General features: G+C 42.5%; 1 protein-coding gene across 8 annotated transcripts in view; it reads right to left on the reverse strand.

The window, feature by feature from the left end:
• AGK (acylglycerol kinase) overlaps positions 1–21286 on the reverse strand; it is a 92450-nt gene that overhangs the window by 70956 nt on the left and 208 nt on the right. For 3 of the 8 annotated variants that reach the window (XR_009565245.1, XM_060305211.1, XM_030854024.2), the window contains exons 2-3: positions 15793–15910; positions 31–144 (exon numbers count right to left, since the gene is read on the reverse strand). Coding sequence is in view for 7 of the 8 variants with exons in the window: in XM_060305211.1 (XP_060161194.1) it covers positions 31–144; positions 15793–15893 (215 nt within the window). In the remaining variant the exon portion in view is untranslated. Of the gene's footprint in view, positions 1–30; positions 145–15792; positions 15911–20906; positions 21213–21286 lie in introns of those variants that run through there. The other 5 variants (XM_060305213.1, XM_030854028.2, XM_060305212.1 and 2 more) reach the window with 3 other exon arrangements.

A 21286-nucleotide genomic window follows, 5' to 3' on the forward strand; every position in this document is an offset into this window, starting at 1 on the left:
AAAAGCCATGAGGGGGAAGAGCCTTGCTACCTTCTGCTGCTGAACCAGCCGGGTCCCAGACCACTGACTGCAAAGTCAGAGGCTAATGTGAATGGATGTCCAAGTAAAAATAAAACATCTGCTTGGTCAGAAACCGCAGAGATCCTGAGAAATAAAGCACAAGGCATTATTGGAACCATAATCTGTACCAAAAGAAACAGCACAGGTCTAGTCAAGTGTGGCTCCTGCATAATTTCCCCCTGAAATCTGACACACTTACCCCTGCACATCCTGTCAGGGTCTCAAACTCAACACATCTAAAAGGGAATGTAATACCGCCTCCTTAAACCAATTCTCCCTGGCAACCTTCCTCTTTCTGTATCACCAACTATCCTAGACTTGAAGCTAAAAAATGATTTCTCCTACCCTCCTCTCCTTCAGTCAGACACCCAATCATCTAGTAATAATTACGGTCAGCATTTATCTAGTGGCAACTCTAAGCCAGGCACATGACACGCACCATCTCATTGAATCCTTACAGGTAACCTGCTAAACAAGACGTCACTGTCCCCATTCACCAATAAGGAAAATGAGGCTCTGAGGTTAAGGGAATTAAGTAACTTGACGTGGCCAGTAAGCAGTGAAACCCAGACCAAACAGAAGTCTGTCTGCCCACAGCGCCCACGCTCGGGCATTGCTCACACTACCACTGCTTCATAACCGCCCTTTTATTTTCCCCCCCTAATGCCACCACTCTGGCTCTGGCCTTTCCTACCTTCTACGTGAACCACTGAAACGCCCTCCCAGTCTTCGAACTTTTCTCCCTCCCGTGTCTCCTGCGCAGGGAGACGGATTCAATGTCCTAAACTCCACTTCACAACATTCTCCTCTCCTTGAGCATCTTCACTGAGTCTTCACTGCTCACCAAATACTACAAACTTCCTAGAGTCAAAGCCTTTCCCAATCTGGCTTTCCCCACACTCTACTGAAAAAAACAACTCCAGTGAAGTCAAATTCTTCGCCAATCTCCAAAAATACACTGTGCACTTCTGAATGTCACCTAGAAGTGACATTCAAATCATGAATGTCACCTAGAACACTGTCCCACCCAGTCTGCAAGGCCCCACTCAAGACATTTTTGTTAAGATGCTTTCTCTAATGAGGAAGGAAAAGTGGAAAGGCAGCACTGTCTCTGATGGAGAGCTTGCTTTGTGCCAGGTCCGGTTCTAAGAAAATCTGCATGACAGCCCAATGAGATGCATCCACCATGATGCCCATTTTACAGACAGAGAGCTGAAGCACCTTGTCCAGGGTCGCAGACTGGTAAGTGTAAGTCGACATTCAAATCCATCTAGCTGCCCTCCTCTTCACCATGTTGCCCCAGGGAGCGCTCGGAATCGACTTCTCAACTTTCTAACAGGTGGGTCAGGCTGATCACATCTGAACCCAGTGATCAAGCTTAACATCCTCAAAAGCAAGACAACCAGACACCACGTACTTCCTGATGTGACACAGTAAGAAATCTTGCCAAACAAACTAACCCTGAATGGAATCACACCTCCAGAGCAGCGCTCCTCCAACTTTACTGTGCACGCAGACCCCCTGGGGATCCAGTTAAAATGCAGATTCTGACTCAGCAGGTCTGGGTTGGGGTCTAGGATTCTGCATTTGTAATAAGCTCCCAGGAGTGAGCTGTGCTGCTGGACCACGGCTCACGCTTTGAATAGCAAAGCTTCAGAAGCCAGACATAATCACCGGTGGACAAGACACAGGCGAGACAGAGAAACAAGTTAACTCATGGCCGGGACTGGAATGAAGGGAGTGAGGAACCACTTGCCTCACGTGCAAAATTTAAGGGAGCGCCGGAAGACACAGGAATGGAGAGAAACATTTTAAGACAGTATTTTAAAAAATCAAAATGAACGTAAAAGACCCATGATGAACACAATATCAGAGTTTTAAATAAAGGCAGACTCAGTATTACTGATTTTTCTTTTTGCTCAGATTCCGATACATCTGCCCAGCACTGAACTGTATAAGTTAACCGCCAAATCTGGAGGATGAAAAATTCTAAAGGGCAAATGCAGACATGCCTGGTTGCTAAAACAAGTAAATACTATGAAAGGAGGAGGGGGTTAGAGTTTACGAGGCTAAAGAATAGACATCAAACGCAATGTGTGAAACTGTGTTGATATTGACTTGAACAAAACCATAAAAGAGAATTTGGGGTCGACAGGCAAAATATAAACAGACTGAATATCAGATGACATAAAGGATTTTTAATTTTGTTAGGTCATGTTAATGGTATTGTGATTTTTAAAAATTCGTTAATTATTAAAGATAAGATACTAAAGTATTTATGGGTAAAATGACATGAGATATAGCTGGGATTTGCTTTAAAATATTCCAAAAAAAAAAAAAGTAGAGGAGAGAGATGGGATGAGATTAGCAAAATGTTGGTATCTGTTGAAGCTGGGGGACAATACAGGGGGATTCGTTGCACTACTCGAATTTTTATGTTTTAAATTTCCATGATAAAACAATGTTTAAGTAGCCCTCTTTGCCTTAGGCGCCCTAACACTGACTTTGTGCCACTCAAACAGGACACAGCACGGAGTGCCTTATTCATCCATGACAAAAGGAGCTGCTCTTTCTAATGTGTGCCAGGAACTGCGGTGATCTCATTTAAATGTCACAACAATGTTGTGAGATACTGTGTGGATGAAGAAGAGTGACGTTTAGCAAGCTTGAAGAACCTGCCCAAAGTCACACATCAGCAAGTGACAAAGGCAAGGCTTGAACCCAGACCCAACTGACTCAGAAGGAAGCCCGATTAGAAGCACGACATTCTATCATCCGTCTTACGCCCTATGGGGCTGGAGGCCTAAGACAACCTCAGTTTATAGTTCATCTCTCATGCTACCTAAGACACAGGAGCCATTCTGAGAGGTGACGAGGAGGCCCTGGTTTTGAATCGGGGCCCTGACACTGACCAGCCGTGTGACCCTGGGCAAATTACTCAACCTTGCTGTCGCTCAATTTCTTCATCTTTGTAGGGCTATTAATCTCACACTAGTATGAGATTAACAACCATCTCACGAAGTTGTTAGGAAGATAAAATGAGCTAATAAATGTAAAGTGCTGAGAACTGACACATGGCAAGCACTGATTAAGTGTTAGTGATTATCATCATTATTGCCACTAAGTTCTCAATAAAACTGAATGACACTGAACACACCCCTCAGGCCAACTCATAACCATTTAGTTCTCCTTCTAAGCAACTGTCTGACCACAGAACTTGAAAGGTGGGCTCCCACCAATGCTTACAATATAGTAATCAAGATTAATGTTCCTCTGTTCAGAGGGAAAAAAAAAAAACTCCAGTATTAATAAAAACCTAGAGACCATGGCCCAGGACCATTGCTATACAGTAAGTCCCGTACATATGAACGAGTTCCGTTCCGAGAGCACGTTCCTAAGTCCAATTTGTTCGTGAGTCCAACAAAGTTACCCTAATCCGCTCTATACCACTGCTTTTACACTTCCTTCTGGACATCCTGGGGTTGAAATAAAGATCCTATACTACTGTACTCTACACAGTACCGCACAGTACACAAAAACACAGCCACTTGTAGAGGATGCACGCGTGTGACAATGTACGCCAGACTCGTGAACTCACTTACGTGACGGAACGTGCGAATGCTTGTTCGCATCTTTGAAAGTTCGCAACTTGAAGGTTCATATGTAGGGGACTTACTATAGTATCACAATTGCTTTGCAAGTTTCACGTTAAGGGAGGTATAGTGTTTGTGGGATTTAAGATTCTCTGAGAAGGAACCAGGGGTTCTGGCTGAGAGGCTAGACGCTCCACAGAAATAAACAGGAGGGAGTCCTGGGGCACAGGCCAAGGCGGGTGGCAGAAGTGGTACCAGAAGCACTGAGCCAAAGGCTGAAGCTGAGAAACAGGAGCCAGAACTAAGCAGGAGCAGAGCTACGGCCAACTGCTGAGCCACGAGGATGAGCCGAGAAGCTGCGGAAGGGCTCACCGGCCAAAATCACAAGCAGAGAGGCCAGAGCCAGGGTGCGCAAGGACAAGGCCCCCAGTGATGAAAGGAACACTCTGAGCTCAAATGAGACAGACAAGGGTTCCGACACGGCTCGCGGCTTTTAACTACTTAGGCCCCGCCTCTTCTGTGGTTACGTTCTGTCACGCTTGAAATTACACTTTTCCAAGCTGTCTTGTTACCCATGGAAGGTGAAATAAACAAAAGGCTGAGATCTCATTACACCATCTGGCAGATCCTCATCTTCCTTCCCCATTGGCTGTCTCTCGAATCACTCATTGCCCAGTTACCAGCAGTAATTCGTTTTAACTCCCAAAGTAACTGAGTAAACATTGTATCAAATTAATTCACAATTACTAGCGTGTATTGAACCCTGGTATCGATCAAGCACTATGCTAAGAGCTTCCCAGTTATCTTAATCCTTCAATGGTCCAGTGAGGAACTGGTATTATCCCCACTTTACAGATGAACCTGAGGCTTAGAGCGCCCAAGGTCACACTGTTAGAAGTGCCTCCTTTCTTACGTCACTCTCTGTTAGCAGGCTCCTTGCTACTGAAAGGGCTCCAAATGAGAGAAGGACCATCGCAGGTAACTGCTGACATGATGAACTGAACAACCTGAAACTCGATCTCCCCCAGGGAACCCCGAAAGCTTGGGAAGAGCAGTTGAAGAGGAATGAGCAATACTTAAATTCTCTTTACTTTCAGCAAAGAGGGTCATTTCCTCCTCTTCAGTTGCTCTTACCAGAGTCCTGAGAGCAGCCTCTGCTGTTCCTGTCAACTGCTGCGACCTGCCGTGGGGGAGATGATGCAGAGAAAAAAATCTCACAGGTTCTCTTCCTTGAAACTGAGGGGAAGGGAGAAAAAAAGGAGAGGAATTCCCACAGGAGAAGAAAACTTATAAATACAGCAACATGAAATGATGCCTGCAGATAAAGAACACCTGTGCCAAAAGACAAGTTAAAGACGGCAGCCAAAACTGGGGCAGATACAATAACATATGGAATTTCTTCCAAAGCTGTCGCAGAAAGAGCCTTGTTTCCTTAAAAGCAAACGGAAATTTACTCTATCAAACCATGGTCGCTATTAAAATCAACACTGAAATACAGCCAATTGTTATTACTGGCAGGTGAATCCTGTATCAGGAGACACTATTTTCCTCTCAAAGGAAAGAGAAAGTCAAATACATATAATACAATAATTTGCTTGCTTTTTAAAATTAGAAATATAAAATATTATGTTCACTATTATGTTCTTGTTAGAAATCAAGAACAAGGAACTTAAAATTCTATAAGTGTAAAATTATAATTATTTTATGCTTATCTTCTAGAATACTACCCAGCAAAAAAAAAAAAAAGGAATGAACTACAGATAAATAAAACAATATGGATGAATCTCAAAGCCATTATGCTAAGAGAAAGAAGGCTTACAAAAAACAATACAGGTTACGTTATATGATTCCATTTATATAAAGTTCTAGAAGTGAAAAAAAAAGAATCTATGGTGGGGAAAAAACAGAACAATGGTTGCCTCAGGGTGTGGGGGACAGGGATTGACTACGAAGGGACATGAGGAAAACGTCTGGAGGGGTGGCAGCGCTCTCTATCTTGCTAGGAGTCTGGGTTACACAGGTGTGTGCATCTGACAAAACACAGTGAAAGCAGGCTTAAGATTTGTATATTTCATTGCATGTAAATTTCATAGTAAGGGAAAAAACACTATAAGCAAATACTGAGCTCTAATTACTGATATGCATGGTCAAGTATTCAGGTGGAAGTACACTGATGTCGACAAATTATTAATACTTGGAAATGCATCAAAAAGTAAGACTGAGAGGAGGATGGACGGATGATAAGTGATGAAGCAAATACAGTAAAATCTAGAATCCAAGTAGTAGGTAGGCAGGTGTTTACTGTAAAATTCTTTCGAGTTTGCTGTATGTTTGAAGACTTTCGTAGAACAGAGGAAAAATAAATGTACTCATCTATAAATTGCAAACAGGTAAGGAAGCTAAGAAAAGGGGGGGGGGGTAGAAAAGTGAAAGGCAGAGTGAAAGGGAAAGAACAGTGAGTAAAGGGGAGAAAAGGAGAAGGGGAGTCAGACCAGTATATGAAAGGCCCACAGAGAACAGCTGAGAGCACGAAAGAACAACCAAGAGCACCCGGGAGGTTCTGAAACGAGGGCTCTGGTCCCTGGGCAGATGTGTCCAGTTTTCACCTTGTCTCTACTAAATGCTAACAAATGTGTTCTATTTAATAAAGGAGCTTTATTCTATCCAGTGAAAAATGAAACGAGAACATAATAGAACAGTTCTAATAAAGTTATATGAAAGGCATTTAAAAGTTAATGTCATTTAATAATTACAGCAGGATTTATATATTAAAGTGAGCTTTATTTTTCAAAGTTGTCAGCAGCAATGAAAGTACATAGGATTTAGAACATGATTAACCTGGGTCCAAATCCCAGTTTCACCAGTAAGCAGAAATATGACTTTAGACAAGTTACTAATTTCTCTGAGCCTCAGTTTCCTCATTTATATATGGTAATAACATTACCTCTCTCACAGGGCTATTTTGAGGATTAAATGAGACCATGTATGCACACGGCAACAACTAGCCCAGCACCAGGTACAGCGTAATTATTTAATACAGGTTGTTTTCTTTTCCTCTTATTCTAATAATGCCACCATTAACACAGCTTTGTGACATTTTTGAGCTGTTGGCCAGGTGAAGAAGAGCAAGTGTTCCAGGTTGGGGAAAGAACACAAGCAAAGGGAGAGAGAGGGACAACAGGAAACAGGTCTTTTTCTAAAGACTTCTGGAACATAGAGGTTGAGTGTAAGGGTGATGGAGGGAGGATGATAAGGAATCAGAAAAAAGCTGAGAGGAAGACAAGGCAGGATCATGAAGGGCCTTTTATGCCAAGCTAAGCAGTTGGGTCTTTTTCTTCCAGGCAATGGAGAGTCACTTACAGGTTGTCAGTAGAACAGTGACATGATCAGAGTTCTCTTTTAGAAAGAATATTCTGCTGGCTGGCTGCATGGTACAACTCCAGGGACACGACTCACATAGGATATCAAGAGAAGCAAGACATGGACTAAAAAGCATTATGACTCTGAAATCTTAAGTACCACACCTGAAAACCCTAGTGTAGTTATGATCACCTAAGAAGTCTACAGAATGAGGATAGGACCTGGGACACCAACCTTTAAGGGACAAGCAGAACAAAAAGACACCCTAAAGGTAACTGAAGAGGAGATGATCAAAGAGAATCAAATGTGGCAGATAGGGACTGAAAGTATCCACTTCATTTAACAACTAAGAGGCTATTAACGACCTCGTCAAGAACAGGGTCAATCAAATCATGGGAACAAAACCAGATTTTACTAAGCTTACTCTAAAGTGGAGGTAGAGGCTGCAAGTGTGAGGCAAGATCTCAAGAATGGTATAAATGGAAGAGAGAGAGCAGTAAATAAATGGGGACCCACAGCTGAGATGACACGTTAAGCTAGGAAGAGTTTGACAATAGGGGGAAAGAAGTAGGAAGGATGAGATTCAAGATACAAGCGAGGAAAAGGATAACCAATGAAGGAGGAAGAATGGGATGCAGATCAGGGTTGGAGGGGTTGGCCTTGGGCAGGAGGATGGCAACCTCATCCAATGAGACAAAAAGAAGAGGAATGTGTATGCAGGGGTAACTGCCCAGTGTTCTTTATTTTGTCTTTGAAGTAGGAGTTAAAGTTGTCCAAGAATGAATATGGAGAAGGTGAAGCAGGAAACTGAGGAAATTCATGATTATTTCAAAATAAGTTTGTGAAAATGGAAGAGTCACCTGACTATGGGTTTAGTGTATCATTTTCTTCAGGAGGATTCAACAGCCTGGGCTTGTGAATTCACAAGTGGCCGGTCAACAGGGTTGAGATTTTGCCCTCTGAGACTTTCATTCTCTTGTTTGTTCCTTCCTCCATAAATACAATATGTCTCAAGTACCTTCTATGTGCTGGGTCTTGGGGACCACACGAAGAAAGACAAACAGGGCCCCTGCCTTTAGAGTCTTATAATATAAGAGAAAAAACACACAGAACAAAAAACTATAATAGTAATAAGTATTATGTAGAAGTTCACAATACCATGGAGAAAAGGTAGAAAGTCTGCCTAACCAAGACTGGAGGGGACAGGGAAGAAGTAACATTTGAGACCTGGAGAAATGGTAGTTGGCTGGGGAAGAAGAGAAGGGAAGAGAGTTTCAGGAGGGAACGTGTATGAAGGCCCTCTAAGGAACCCTGAAACAGAAAGGACATGCCACTCTGGAAGGCCTGAGAGTTCTACATGCCAAAGTGTGGAGTGTGGCAGGGCTACAGCTGTCTACAGATGGGGCCAAGTCATGTAGAGTTGGTAAGAATTTGGGATTTGAGTCTAAAAGCAATAGCAATTAGCATTTTTAAAAGACTGCTCTGGCAGTGCTGTGCAAAACAGATTAGAAACAGGCAAGAGTAGATACAAGGAGAACAGTCAGAAAGCATTTAATAAGAATCCAGGCCAGAGATGATGGTAGTGAGCACAAAGGCGGCAACAGTGAGGAAGGACAACCGAAATCGAACAAAGTAAGTGATACAAAAGAAGTAAAATCACTTAGAACGTATAACCTGAATATGGGAGATAAGGATGAAGGACGAATGGAGGATCACGTTCAAATTTTTAGTTTGGGAAACTGGATGGTGAGTGGTACTAATCACTGAGAAGGAACCGGTTTGACAGGAAAGCTTTGGATTTTATTTTTAGTCTGTTGAGTTTGAGGCACCTAGGAAGCAACCAAGGAGACAAGTTAAGTAAGCAGCCGAATGCACGTATAGGTCTGGAGCTCAGAAGAGGGCTCTATGGAAATACAAACCTGCGGTCTGTCTACCTACGGCTGACAATAAAGCCACTGCGAGCAGATGAGATCATACAGGGAGAGGGTATAAAGTGAGCAGAGGGCCTAGGGCAGAGTCTTAGAGAACTACTGCTGTAACCCCTGAGTAGAAGGGAGAAGGAAAAGGTGAGAAGGAATGGCCAGAGGAGTAGGAGGGAAAACAGATACCTGGCATTCAGAAGCCAAGGAAAAAAAAAGTGTCTCAAGGAGAGTCAACTGTGTCTAAAGCTGAGCGGTCAAAAAGGATGAGTAATAAAACTGGTGCGACTAACTCAAAAGGAGACCACACAGGATGCAGAATGGGTAGGAGGTAGGGAAGCAGAGAGAACCTATTCAAAAAGGTTAACTTAAAATAGGAGGAGGAAATGAGAGAGTGAAAAGGCCAGGGAGGACATACGAAAAACTGTGATGAATTGTGTGATGTGTTGAATCAAGGAATCTGGGACAGGAAGAAAGTGAAGAAGGCAGGGGTGAGTGATAGATTGGGAAGAAAATGGAGGGCCCAAGGGACAAGAAGTCTTGATAACACTGAAAAAGAGGAGTAAAGGAAGAAAACTGGAATAACAGAAGGCCGAAATGAGAGAGTCAGATGCTTAAGTTCCATTTTCAAAAGTGGAACAAGGACAAGTGATGATAAGGTTTAGCATTCAACCAGTGAGAATGGGGAGAGTTGAAAGAGGGCAAAGTATTAAAGTCCCAGGAATAGATTAAGTCAGGGAAAGGAAAGACAAGGTGTGGTTAGGTGGGATGTTCACATAAACACTCAGGGCATTCAGAAAGATAACAAGATAACAATGCCCTTTTCTCTTAAAGAGAAAAGGACATTGATAAGCCAGGCACCAAAGCCTAAGTCTAATGTAGATGAGATCCCAGAAAGCTGGGTGGTTTATTGTTTTATAATATAGCCAGATATCATGAGCCTCAAAGGAGAAAAGACTTTTATAAGAAGATGAAAGAGTAATGGTTTGGAATAGGTACCGAGGAGCTAGGAGAATGGCAACCCCACCCACAACCCATTTGAAGAGGAGGGCAGCTTCTATTCAAGACAGCTGCAGGGTAAGATTTTTGCAGGGAAAAAACTAAAATAGTATTATAAAAAATAATGTGAGGACTGTTATGTGAAAAGTTTGGGATTTTTTTTTTTGTAAAGACAGTAGAAGGAAACTACCTCAACATAACAAAGGACATATATGAAAAGCCCACAGCTGACATCATATTCAACAGAGAAGACTGAAAGCTTTTCCTTAAAGATCAGGAACAGGGTTTCCCTGGTGGCACAGTGGTGGAGACTCTGCCTGCCAATGCAGGGCACATGGGTTCGTGCCCCGGTCTGGGAAGATCCCACATGCCGTGGAGCAGCTAGGCCCGTGAGCCATGGCCGCTGAGCCTGCGCATCCGGAGCCTGTGCTCCGCAACGGGAGAGGCCACAACAGTGAGAGGTCCGCGTACCGCAAAAAAAAAAAAAAAAAAGATCAGGAACAAGGGAAGGATGCCCGCTCTTGCCACTTCTATTAAACATAGTACTGGGAATCTTAGCCAGAGCAATTAGGCAAGAAAAAGAAATAAAAAGCATCCAAATTGGAAAGGAAGAAGTAAAATTGTTTGCAGATGATGTGATCTTACATGTAGAAAACACTAAAGAGTCCACACAAATAAGCTATTAGAATAAACAAATTCCGCAAAGTTGCAAAAGTTTGCAAAGTTTACAAAATCAAACACAAAAATCCGTTGTGTTTTTATACACTAACAGTGAACAATTCAAAAAGGAAGTTAAAAAAAAAATCCCATTTACGGAACAGGATAAAAAGCCCAGAGATAAACCCACGCACCTATGGTCAACTAATCTATGACAAAGGAGGCAAGGATATAAAACGGAGAAAAGACAGTCTCTTCAATAAATGGTGCTGGGACAACTGGACAGCTACATGTAGAAGAATGAAATTAGAACACTCCCTAACACCATACACAAAAATAAACTCAAAGTGGATTAAAGACCGAAACATAAGACTGGACACTATAACACTCTTAGATGAAAACATAGGAAGAACACTCTTTGACATAAATCACAGCAAGATCTTTTTTGATCCACCTCCTAGAGTAATGGAAATAAAAACAAAAATAAACAAATGGGACCTAATGAAACCTAAAAGTTTTGGACAGCAAAGGAAACTATAAACAAGACGAAAAGACCACCCTCAGAATAGGAGAAAATATTTGCAAACGAATCAACGGACAAAGGATTAATCTCCAATATATACAAACAGTTCATGCAGCTCTATGTCAAGAAAAAACAACCCAATCAAAAAATGGGCAGAAGTTCTAAATAGACATTTCTCCAAAGAAGACAGACAGATGGCCAAGAAGCACATGAAAAGCTGCTCAACATCACTAATTATTAGAGAAATGAAAATCAAAAGTACAATGAGGTATCACCTCACACCGGTTAGAATGTGCATCATCAGAAAATCTACAAACAACAAACTGGAGAGGGTGTGGAGAAAAGAGAACTCTCTTGCACTGTTGGTGGGAATGTAAATTGATACAGCCACTATGGAGAACAGAATGGAGGTTCCTTAAAAAACTAAAAATAGAACTACCATATGACCCAGCAATCCCACTACTGGGCATATACCCAGAGACAAACATAATTCAAAAAGACACATGCACCCCAATGTTCACTGCAGGACTATTTACAATAGCCAGGCCATGGAAGCAACCTAAATGCCCATCGACAGGCGAATGGATAAAGAAGATGTGGTACATATATACAATGGAATATTACTCAGCCATAAAAAGGAACAAAATTGGGTCATTTGTAGAGATGTGGATGGACCTAGAGACTGTCATACAGAGTGAAGTAAGTCAGAATGAGAAAAACAAGTATCGTATATTAATGCATATATGTGGAATCTAGAAAAACGGTACAGATGAACTGGTTTGCAAGGCAGAAATAGAGACACAGATGTACAGAACAAACGTATGGACACCAAGGGGGGAAAGCAGGGGCAGGGGTACTGGTGGTGGGATGAACTGAGAGATTGGGATTGACATGTATACACTGATGTGTATGAAATAAATAATAAGAACCTGCTGTATAAAAAATAAAATAATTCAAGAAAAAGGGGAAAAAAATTTTTTAAATCCCATTTACAATAGCACTGAAAAGAATAAAATATTTAGGAATAAATATTTTAACCAAGGAGGTGAAAGACTTGTATACTAAAAATGATAAAACACTGCTGAAAGAAATTAAAGAAGACACAAATGAATGGAAAGACATCCCATGTTCATGGATTGGAAGGCTTAATATTGTTAAAATGTCCATACTGGGCTTCCCGGGTGGTGCAGTGGTTGGGAGTCCACCTGCCGATGCGGGGGACACAGGTTCATGCCCCAGTTCAGGAGGATCCCACATGCCGCGGAGCGGCTGGGCCTGTGAGCCACAGCCGCTGAGCCTGCGCGTCCGGAGCCTGTGCTCCATGGTGGGAAAGGCCACAACAGTGAGAGAACCGCGTACTGCAGGAAAAAAAAAAACATACTATGCAAAATGAGCTACATATTCAATGTAATCCCTATCAAAATTCTAGTGGCATTTTTGAAAAAATAGGAAAAACCATTCTAAAATGCATATGGAATCTCAAAGGGCCCTGAATAGCCAAAAGAATACTGAAAAAGAACAAAGTTAGAGGCCTATCACTAATTTCAAAACATATTACAAAGCTACAGTAATTAAAACAGTATGATACTGGCATAAAGATAAACATATAGATCAGTGGAACAGAACAGAGAGCCGAGAAATAAATTCTCACATATATGATCAAATGATGTTTGACAAGCGCACCTAGGAGACACACTGGGGAAAGAACTCGAAATGGATTAAAGACCTAAACCTAAGACCTAAAACTATAAAACTCCTAGGAAAAAAACATAGCGGGGAAGCCTTTTGACACTGGATTTGGCAACGATTTCTTAGATGTGACACCAAAACCAAAAACAGACAAATGGAATTACATCAAGCTTAAAAACTTCTGTGTAGGGGCTTCCCTGGTGGCACAGTGGTTGAGAGTCTGCCTGCCGATTTAGGGGACACGGGTTTGTGCCCCGGTCCGGGAAGATCCCACATGCCGTGGAGCAGCTGGGCCCGTGAGCCATGGCCACTGAGCCTGCGCGTCCGGAGCCTGTGCTCCGCGACGGGAGAGGCCACAGCAGTGACAGGCCCACGTATCGCAAAAAAAAAAAAAAAACTTCTGTGCATCAAAGGACAATCAACAGAGAGAAAAAGGTCAATCTATGGAATAGAAGAAAATATTTGCAAATCATGTATCTCATAAAAGGTTAAAGAACTCCTACAACTCAACAAATAACCTGATTTTTTTTAATGGACAAAAAACTTGAACAGACATTTCTCCAAATAAGATAAACAAATGGCCAGCAAACATATGAAAAAATGCTCAGTATCACTAATCATTAAGAGAAACGCAAACGAAAACCACAGAATGCCATATCGCACCCATTAGGATGGCCAATATCAAAAAAAAAAAAAAAAAAAAACCCCAGAAAATAACAAGTGTTGATAAGGATGTGGAGAAATTGGGATTGCAAAATGGTGCAGCCACTATGGAAAACAGTATGGAGTTTCCTCAAAAATTTTAAAATAGAAATACCATCTGATCTAGCAATCCCACTTCTGGGTATATACCCAAAAGAATTAAAAACAGGATGTTACAGCCATATCTGCACACCCAAGTTCAATGTAGCATTATTCTCAATATCCAAGAGGTGGAAGCAACCCAAATGTCCATCAACATATAAACAGATAAAGAAATGTGGTATATACATACAATGGAATATTATTCAGCCTTAAAAAAAGAAGGAAATCCTGCCATATGCTACAACATCAATGAACCATAAGGACATTATGCTAAATGAAATAAGCCAGTTACAAAAGACAAGTACTACATGATCCCACTCATACGAAGTATCTAAAGCAGTCAAACTTACGGAAACAGAAAATAGAATGGTGGTTGCCAGGAGCTGGAGGCAGGAGGAAATGGGGAGTTGTATTCAGTGGGGATAAAGTTTCCATTTTGCAAGATGAAAAAGTTCTAGAGATCTGCTGTACAGCAATATGAATATATTTAACACTACTGAGTGTACACTTAAAAATGGTCAAGGTGGTAAATTTTCTTTTACTGTTTTTTTTACCACAATTTTTTAAAAGGGGGAGGGAGGGGTGCTAAATAGCACCAGAGCATGCGGAGAGAAGTCTGAGAAAAGGAAGCTATGCAGGACAATGGGGCGTTGCATTCTGAGCAGTAACCTTGAATGTCAAGGGTAGAGACAGAGCAAATGATGCCTCCAGCCTCCTGCTACACTTCTAGTTCAAGCTGTTTCAGATCCAACTGAGAATGAGGCCTCCGACGTGCCACAAACTTAATGGGCCTTTTTTAAAGTCTCAAGACTACGCTGGCGAGAAATTCTTATGGTACCTTAAAGACATCCTGAACAGGGGACACGGTTATTTCCTCACATCTTCACCCAGCAGTAGCAATGGCAATAATCCGCAGCAGGTGGGAGGCTCTCCCACCTTAAGCCAGCTGTGGCCTGGACTGGGTGCTCCTAAATAGGAAATCCTGGTTCCTACCCTGGCAGGAGGTATAAGGAGCCTTTCCTCGAGGGCTTAAATGTTACGGCTCAAATTTGCCGTAAAATGTTACGGAAAGACCCGAACGTACTTTTTGGCCAGCCCAATAGTTTGAAAAGGGAGGAAAAGCCAAACATTATATGCTCCGTACACAATTTGTTAAAACATTTCCTCTGCCCTTCTCTTTTTTATATATTAAAATTTTAAGATTCTTAGGTCTGTTCTTTATACGCTAGCTAATGGAATTCAAGTGCTTAGCCTTGAGAAAACTTAGAAAGAAAAGGGGGGAATGTTCCACCTTCTCCACACCTGCAAAAAGTAGACACCATGAGCATCATAAATTATCTCTGATAGTGGTGAATTGAGAACGTTCACAGAAGTACCAGTGTGACTCTCCTTTCCAACGTGGAGACTTCCATTATAAAGCCTGTTCAGTTTTCTGTTTAACAAAGCAGTTATTCGGGACACTCGGATGTCAGAGAATGTTGCTATATATTTAAGACGTAGCCCTGAATCCCCAAAAGACTGCAATTTGATCGGCTCTCTTAGTAATCTGTATAACTTTTATATAAAAGCTGTTTATTTAAATCTTATTACCATGTGAATCCAGAAGAGGACCTCTGGCACCTTCTTCTCCCCACAGACCTGCAAGGCTAATAAAACCCAAGACTGCCTGGAATTCCTTATTCAAACAAAAGGTCTGAAAGTCTGTTTCATTTAAATGAACTAATGGGTTCATTAGTTTTGTTGCTGCTAATGGGTTAGATGAGGAAAATCACAGGGGTTGCAGGTAGCAGACTCAGTGTCTAGCAATGGGCACTATTAGAGATCGAGAGACCGTAGTGGAAAACGGAAGGACCACCCAAGGACACGTGTGAGTTCCAACCCTCTACCATTACTAGGGAAGTCCCTTGTTTCTCTCTAGGCGGCCCTCAATTTCTCCCCGTTTTGATCTCGCTGCAGTAATCTGTGTCCACTGAAGTACAAGTGTTAATAGCTCTATACAGTTTCCATCTTTCAGAACTGGGTACAACAAGAGGCCTTTGTCTTTGAGGTTTTAACATTTGCTTTCCTTTTACAACACACTGTTTTGCAGAGACAAGCACAGCTAAACAAGATTTTAACTGTAGGCCCTTTTGAACTGTTTTGTTGTTGCATGTGAAGGTGGGGGGTATGGGGGCTGTCAGATATTTACCAGTGTTTTCCATAGAGCCAGTGGCCTCCCCATGTCATCAGGCAGATCCCAGCTGTAGTTTTTTTCCAATGATTTCGAAGTGTTTTAAAGAACACAGTCATCTTCTCTTAGGGATTTGCTAGATTAGTAGAGGCAGAAAAGAAAAAAATATAATTGTCCAAGGGAATCGTGCAGAGTCCCTATGACTGTCTTCGGTTCTTTCATCCTCTCCATGTTTTCCTTCCTCCCTCCTTCTCCTTCCTAGTTACATCACCTTCTTCATCTCCTCACCCACCCACCCACCTACTCTTTCTTTCTTTCCTTCCTTCCTTCCTTCTTTCTTTCTTTCTTTCTTCACTTCTTTCCACCTAAACTACACTTTTTTCTTCTCTCATCACTTCTTCTTAGAAGGAAGGGGGAGAGAAGCAGGAAGAGAAGAAGGGAATTCTAGGTGTCCTGTCTTTGCTTTCTCCTTACAGTCATTATACCGCTATTTAAGAGTATCTGCTTATCTGGGCCGTCCAGTGGTTAGGACTCGGCACTCTCACTGCCAGGGCCTGGGCTCGATCCCTGGTCGGGGAACTAAGATCCCGCAAGCCATGCAGCACGGCCAGAAAAAAAAAGGAAAAATAAAAAAAGAGTGTCTGCTTATCCATTATATATAACGTGTATATCATCAAATTAGTAATCAAACTAGTAATGTAAAGGGATTATTCAAAATAGGAGAAAACACTAGGCCCTCAATAGAACATTCACAGAAAACTCAATGAAGAGGAAATGCACATAGCTCTGTAAAAATGCTCAACTTCCTGAGTAATCAAAGACATGCAAATTACAAAGAACTATCACTATTCACCTACAAAATTACCAAAATTTTTAAATGATTATACTCACTGATGACAAAACGAGATAGACACACACTCCTATACGGAAGGCAAACTAGCATAACTTTACTCAAAAACAAAGCGACCATATAAACCTATTCTGTTTCTTTTCGTCACAGCACTTATCCTGTGATGATCCTTATGTGCTAGTTTGTTTATTAACTTACCCCCCTGGAATGTAAACTCCGTGAGAGTAAAGATTTTGACTGGTCTGGTCACTGCAGTATCCCTGTGTCTAAAATAAAACCTGGCACATAACAGCCATTCGGTAAATAACTGTTGAATGTGATGGGGTTCAAGACATGCTACCCCAAAATATGGCACCTTGCAGAGTGGATATTTTAAGAGGAAGGAGTTCGGGGAAATGGCAGGAGCAGGAAGGTCACCCTGCCCACCTGCCCACCTTGCCCTTCTTCCCTGAAACAGATCATAAAACCCTCCAGTGAGAGGTGCCTGCCCTATACCCAGCAGGAAGGATCCATTTGTCTCCAAAGAAAAAGGGATGCCAAGAAGAATCCTAACACACGGCCTTGCTGTTTCCCATTTGCTATAATTACCTCATACCCTTCACCCTATCACGCTCCTCCTTGACTGTCTAAAATAAAATACTCGGGCCTGTTTCCTTGGGTCTTCATTTCTCTGTGAAGGCTCTCGTATCATGTAAAACATATTGAGTAAACGTGTATGCTTTCCTCCTGTTGATCAGTCTTTGTCAGTCTAATTTCCAGACCTACCTAGGGACCCTATGAAGGTTAAGGAACACTTTTCCCCCCACTACATTAAATTTTTTTTCACTAAGAATTTTTGTTGATGTGGAAAAAACTAAAAATATAATGTTAGGTAAAATTAGCAGGATTAAAAAGCCTTATGGAATTGGTATTTACCAATTATGTCCAAACATGAATATAAATGAAAAAAAAATACCAGTATAAATAAACACACAGAAACTTTAAGGAATTCCCTCTTGATTGTGAGAAAATGGGTGACATTTATTTTACATCTTAAATTGCAATGTATTTGCTAAATTTTCTAAAAATAAATTATTTTCTAAACAGATACAGAAAATTTTTATGACTTTGTGTGCATGAGGTAAACAGACCAAGAAAAAAAAATCTTCAGCTTTTGGTGAAGATTCTAGTTCTTTTATTACTCCCTTTAACCACGAAGACTCTCTTCTTGACCTAACTTTAATCAGGCTCCTCTGAGCTCTGCTGGACAAGGCCCTAGCTTGGGCTTCCCTCTCCACCCTTGTAGAATCCAGTTTGAGCAAGAATCCCACTTAGTTTAGTGAAAATCCCCCACCTCCACCGTTGGTATCTGACCACCCTGGATATCTTATCACCCTGGTCTGCCTTCAGCAAGAACTCTACTGAGTCAGCCTAACAAGAATTCCCCTTAACCCTGAAGTTCCCTCTTAGTAATTTTCCATCCACTGAAGCCCACCCTGCCCCTTGGCTATAAACCCCGATTTGTCCTCGTTGGAGTCAGAGTTGAGTCCAACCTCCTTCCCCCACTCTAAGACCACCACTGCAGTGGTCTCTACATCCACCCAGATGCCTCTCCCTACCCTTGAGTAAAGTCTGCCTGACCCTTCTTCAACAAGTGTCACTACATAGTTTTTTCTTTAACACTACCATTGCTTAAAATTCCTCTCGAGGCCAGACACATCCTTATCACCAGCAACAATGAAGCCAGTGCCAGGGAGCCCACCTTCCTGTGAATCAGAGCCACAGTCCAGGATGGTACACAAAGGAACCCAAAGGCACATGTGATGATTAGCTGCCTCCCCATCGCACCCTAAAGCACGCGTTCATTCAGCATGCTGGACTCTGTGCTGGGTGCTAGGCAGAGAAGCACAAGCCTCTATTCTCAAGTGCTGGCAACTGTTAAACCCACAAGTGCAAAACAATTACACAATTTATGATTGTAATACAGTGGGAAGGATGTTGAGGGGTAAGTCATGGCTCTGTCAGAAGCCACAAGAATGACCCAATGTAGACTGGAGGTGACACGGTGGTCCATGGCTGGGGGAAGTCTTCCCAGAAGGCGTGACATTTACCCTGGGTCTTGGAGAATGAGGAATACCAAATGAGAAGCTAAAGAGATTGATGTGCATAAAGGCATAAATGATAGCAAGGTATGTTCAGGGAAACACAGGTGGGGAGTCAGGTATAAAGAGCAGTGTAAATATGGAAGGTGAGAACAAGGCCTCTCAAACTCTAGTGTAAAACTTGTTAAAATGCAGATTCTTGGGCATTACCCCCTGAGACTCTGACTTGTTCTGGTTGGGCTGTTAGTGAAACCAAGCAGGACCCTGTGGGGTTCCTGGGCACAAAAGCCTTTCTGTGTCTCCCATTTCTAGACTTTCCGAGTTCCAAAGGGCAGGTTGAAACAGTTGCTAATCAGGGAAGGGAAGGGATACAGAGACAAGGGAGGAACAGTCAAAAAACAGTAGTGCAGCCTTGGGGCAGGGTCCTGGTTCCACCTCAAGGGATACACATAACAATATCTTTGAGCTCTTCCACAGAACTAAAACCCCCAAGAAATGGAAGATGGTAACTACTTGATGAAGCAATCTTCATTTCAGAGAGGTCACAGTTGAATAACCTCGAGAATCACAGAAGCCCATCAGAAGACCACCTGAGGCCAGATTAAAGGAACGCAGGCCCTGCACACACCCTGAGCCTGATAAGCAAGCCCGCCCTTGAACCATTGCTATAAAACTCCTCACCAAATCCCCCTGGGTTGGGACACACAGTTTTTGAGGGCATGAGCCTGCTGTGTCCCTCTCTGCCTGGCAAAGCAATAAAGCTATTCTTTTCTACTTCACCCAAAACTCTGTCTCCAAGATTCAATTCGGCACCAGTGCACAGAGGCCGAGTTTTTGGCATCATCATCTTCATTATTAATGAGTACTCCCATGCTTCTAGTGGAGGTCAGCACCACACTTTGAGAAATAGTAGTCTGGAGATAAAGGATGGGGAAGGTCGGGGAGGTTCAGAAAAGATCAGGAAGGACCTTGACTCCACGCTAAAGACTTTGGATGTTACATTGAAAATGATGAAAAACCTTGAAGGGATTTAAGCAAGTGAGTGATAGGATCACATTTGGACTGTAGAAAGATCATTTTGTAGCAGAATGGAAAATGGGCTGGAAGAAGCTGAGCTAAAAGCTACAGAGAGCCGGTAGCAAGTTCTACCACAATCTCTAGGCACATAACGAAGGAAGAAGCAAAGGAGACAGAGAGAGGATAGATGTGGCAGATCTTTAGAAAATAGAATCTAGCAGCCATTGGTGATCAACTGATTGTAGGAGGTGAGAGAAGAGGAACCAAGCCAGTTTTGTACTTGGGCAACTTACTGAATAGTGATTTCAATCATGAGAGTTGGATTGTAGGTTCATGAAGAAAAGTGTTGGAGATATTGAGTTTGAGATGCCTGTGGGGCAGCCAATGGAAATGATCAATGGATGTTTGGACTTAGCAGTCTGAAGCCAGGAGAAATTGTCTGGATAGAAGATATAGATTTGGGACTCATCAGTGTGAAGGAGATAAAGTTGGAGTACAGGTGAAATATCCAAGGCAAGGACAGAAGTTAGAGAACAATCTAACAGTCGTTAAGAGTCTGTTTTAAGGCCACCCATGACCCACTGGAACTCCCTTTGTGTCAATGGGTCTGCGTATTACAAAACTACTGTGGAAACATGCAGGCAACCTAGTGTAGTGGAAAGAGCGCTGGTCCAAGGGTCTTGAGGCCTAGATTCTAGTCCTACTTTTGTTACTTACTGGCAGTGAGAGCCTGGGTAAATCATTTAACCTGTCTCTATGTTCTCATTAGTAAAATGAGGATACACCTGCTCTGCGTAACTCATTTGGCTGCGAAGATCACATCTGATGGGGCTGTGAATGCACTTTCCTCCTTAGTAAAATGAGGATACACCTGCTCTGCTTAACTCATTTGGCTGTAAAGTTCACATCTGTGAGGGGTATAGATGCACCTTGTAAATTTTTCCGGATTTAAGTCATCATCAAATATGTAATATATTAGCTAGCAGTGTATATGCCTTCTAAGTACCCAACAGAACTCTTATTCCCCAATCTCAGTAAAAACTTAAATTTCTACTGAAAAAATAAAATGTGGCACATAATAGCCATTCGATAAATAACTGTTGCATGTCTCGTCCGAAATGCATGGGTTTCGGTTTTTTTCCCCCAAGAACTCCCCAATTCTGATTGTATTCGACCCTCCTCACCATGAGGCGGGGCTTTTCTCACGAGACTTGGGACCCCACAATGGGCAGGTTCTGTCTGTGCATCTCTAGCAAACAAAACCTTGTAAAGCACCTGGAATGAACGAACCAATCAACCAATCCATCAAGCGATCAGCAACCATTCGCCCCATTTTGCAAATGAGTTAGCTGAATCGCTCCCCCCAGCTCCAAGAGAAGTGGGTAAAGGTCACGCAAGTTCAAGGCAGCTCTGGGGCTAGACCCCAGGCCACCAGCCTCCCGCAGCGGCACCAGGAACCCCGCCGTCCGCAGGGAGCCCTCCCCGCGCGGTTCCGTCCGGCCCTCGCTCCCACCCTCCGCCCGCACCCGGGTCGCGACGCCCACCCCACGCCCCGGGGCCCTCC

The sequence above is a fragment of the Globicephala melas genome, chromosome 9, assembly GCF_963455315.2.
Source record: "Globicephala melas chromosome 9, mGloMel1.2, whole genome shotgun sequence".
NCBI lineage: Eukaryota > Metazoa > Chordata > Mammalia > Artiodactyla > Delphinidae > Globicephala > Globicephala melas.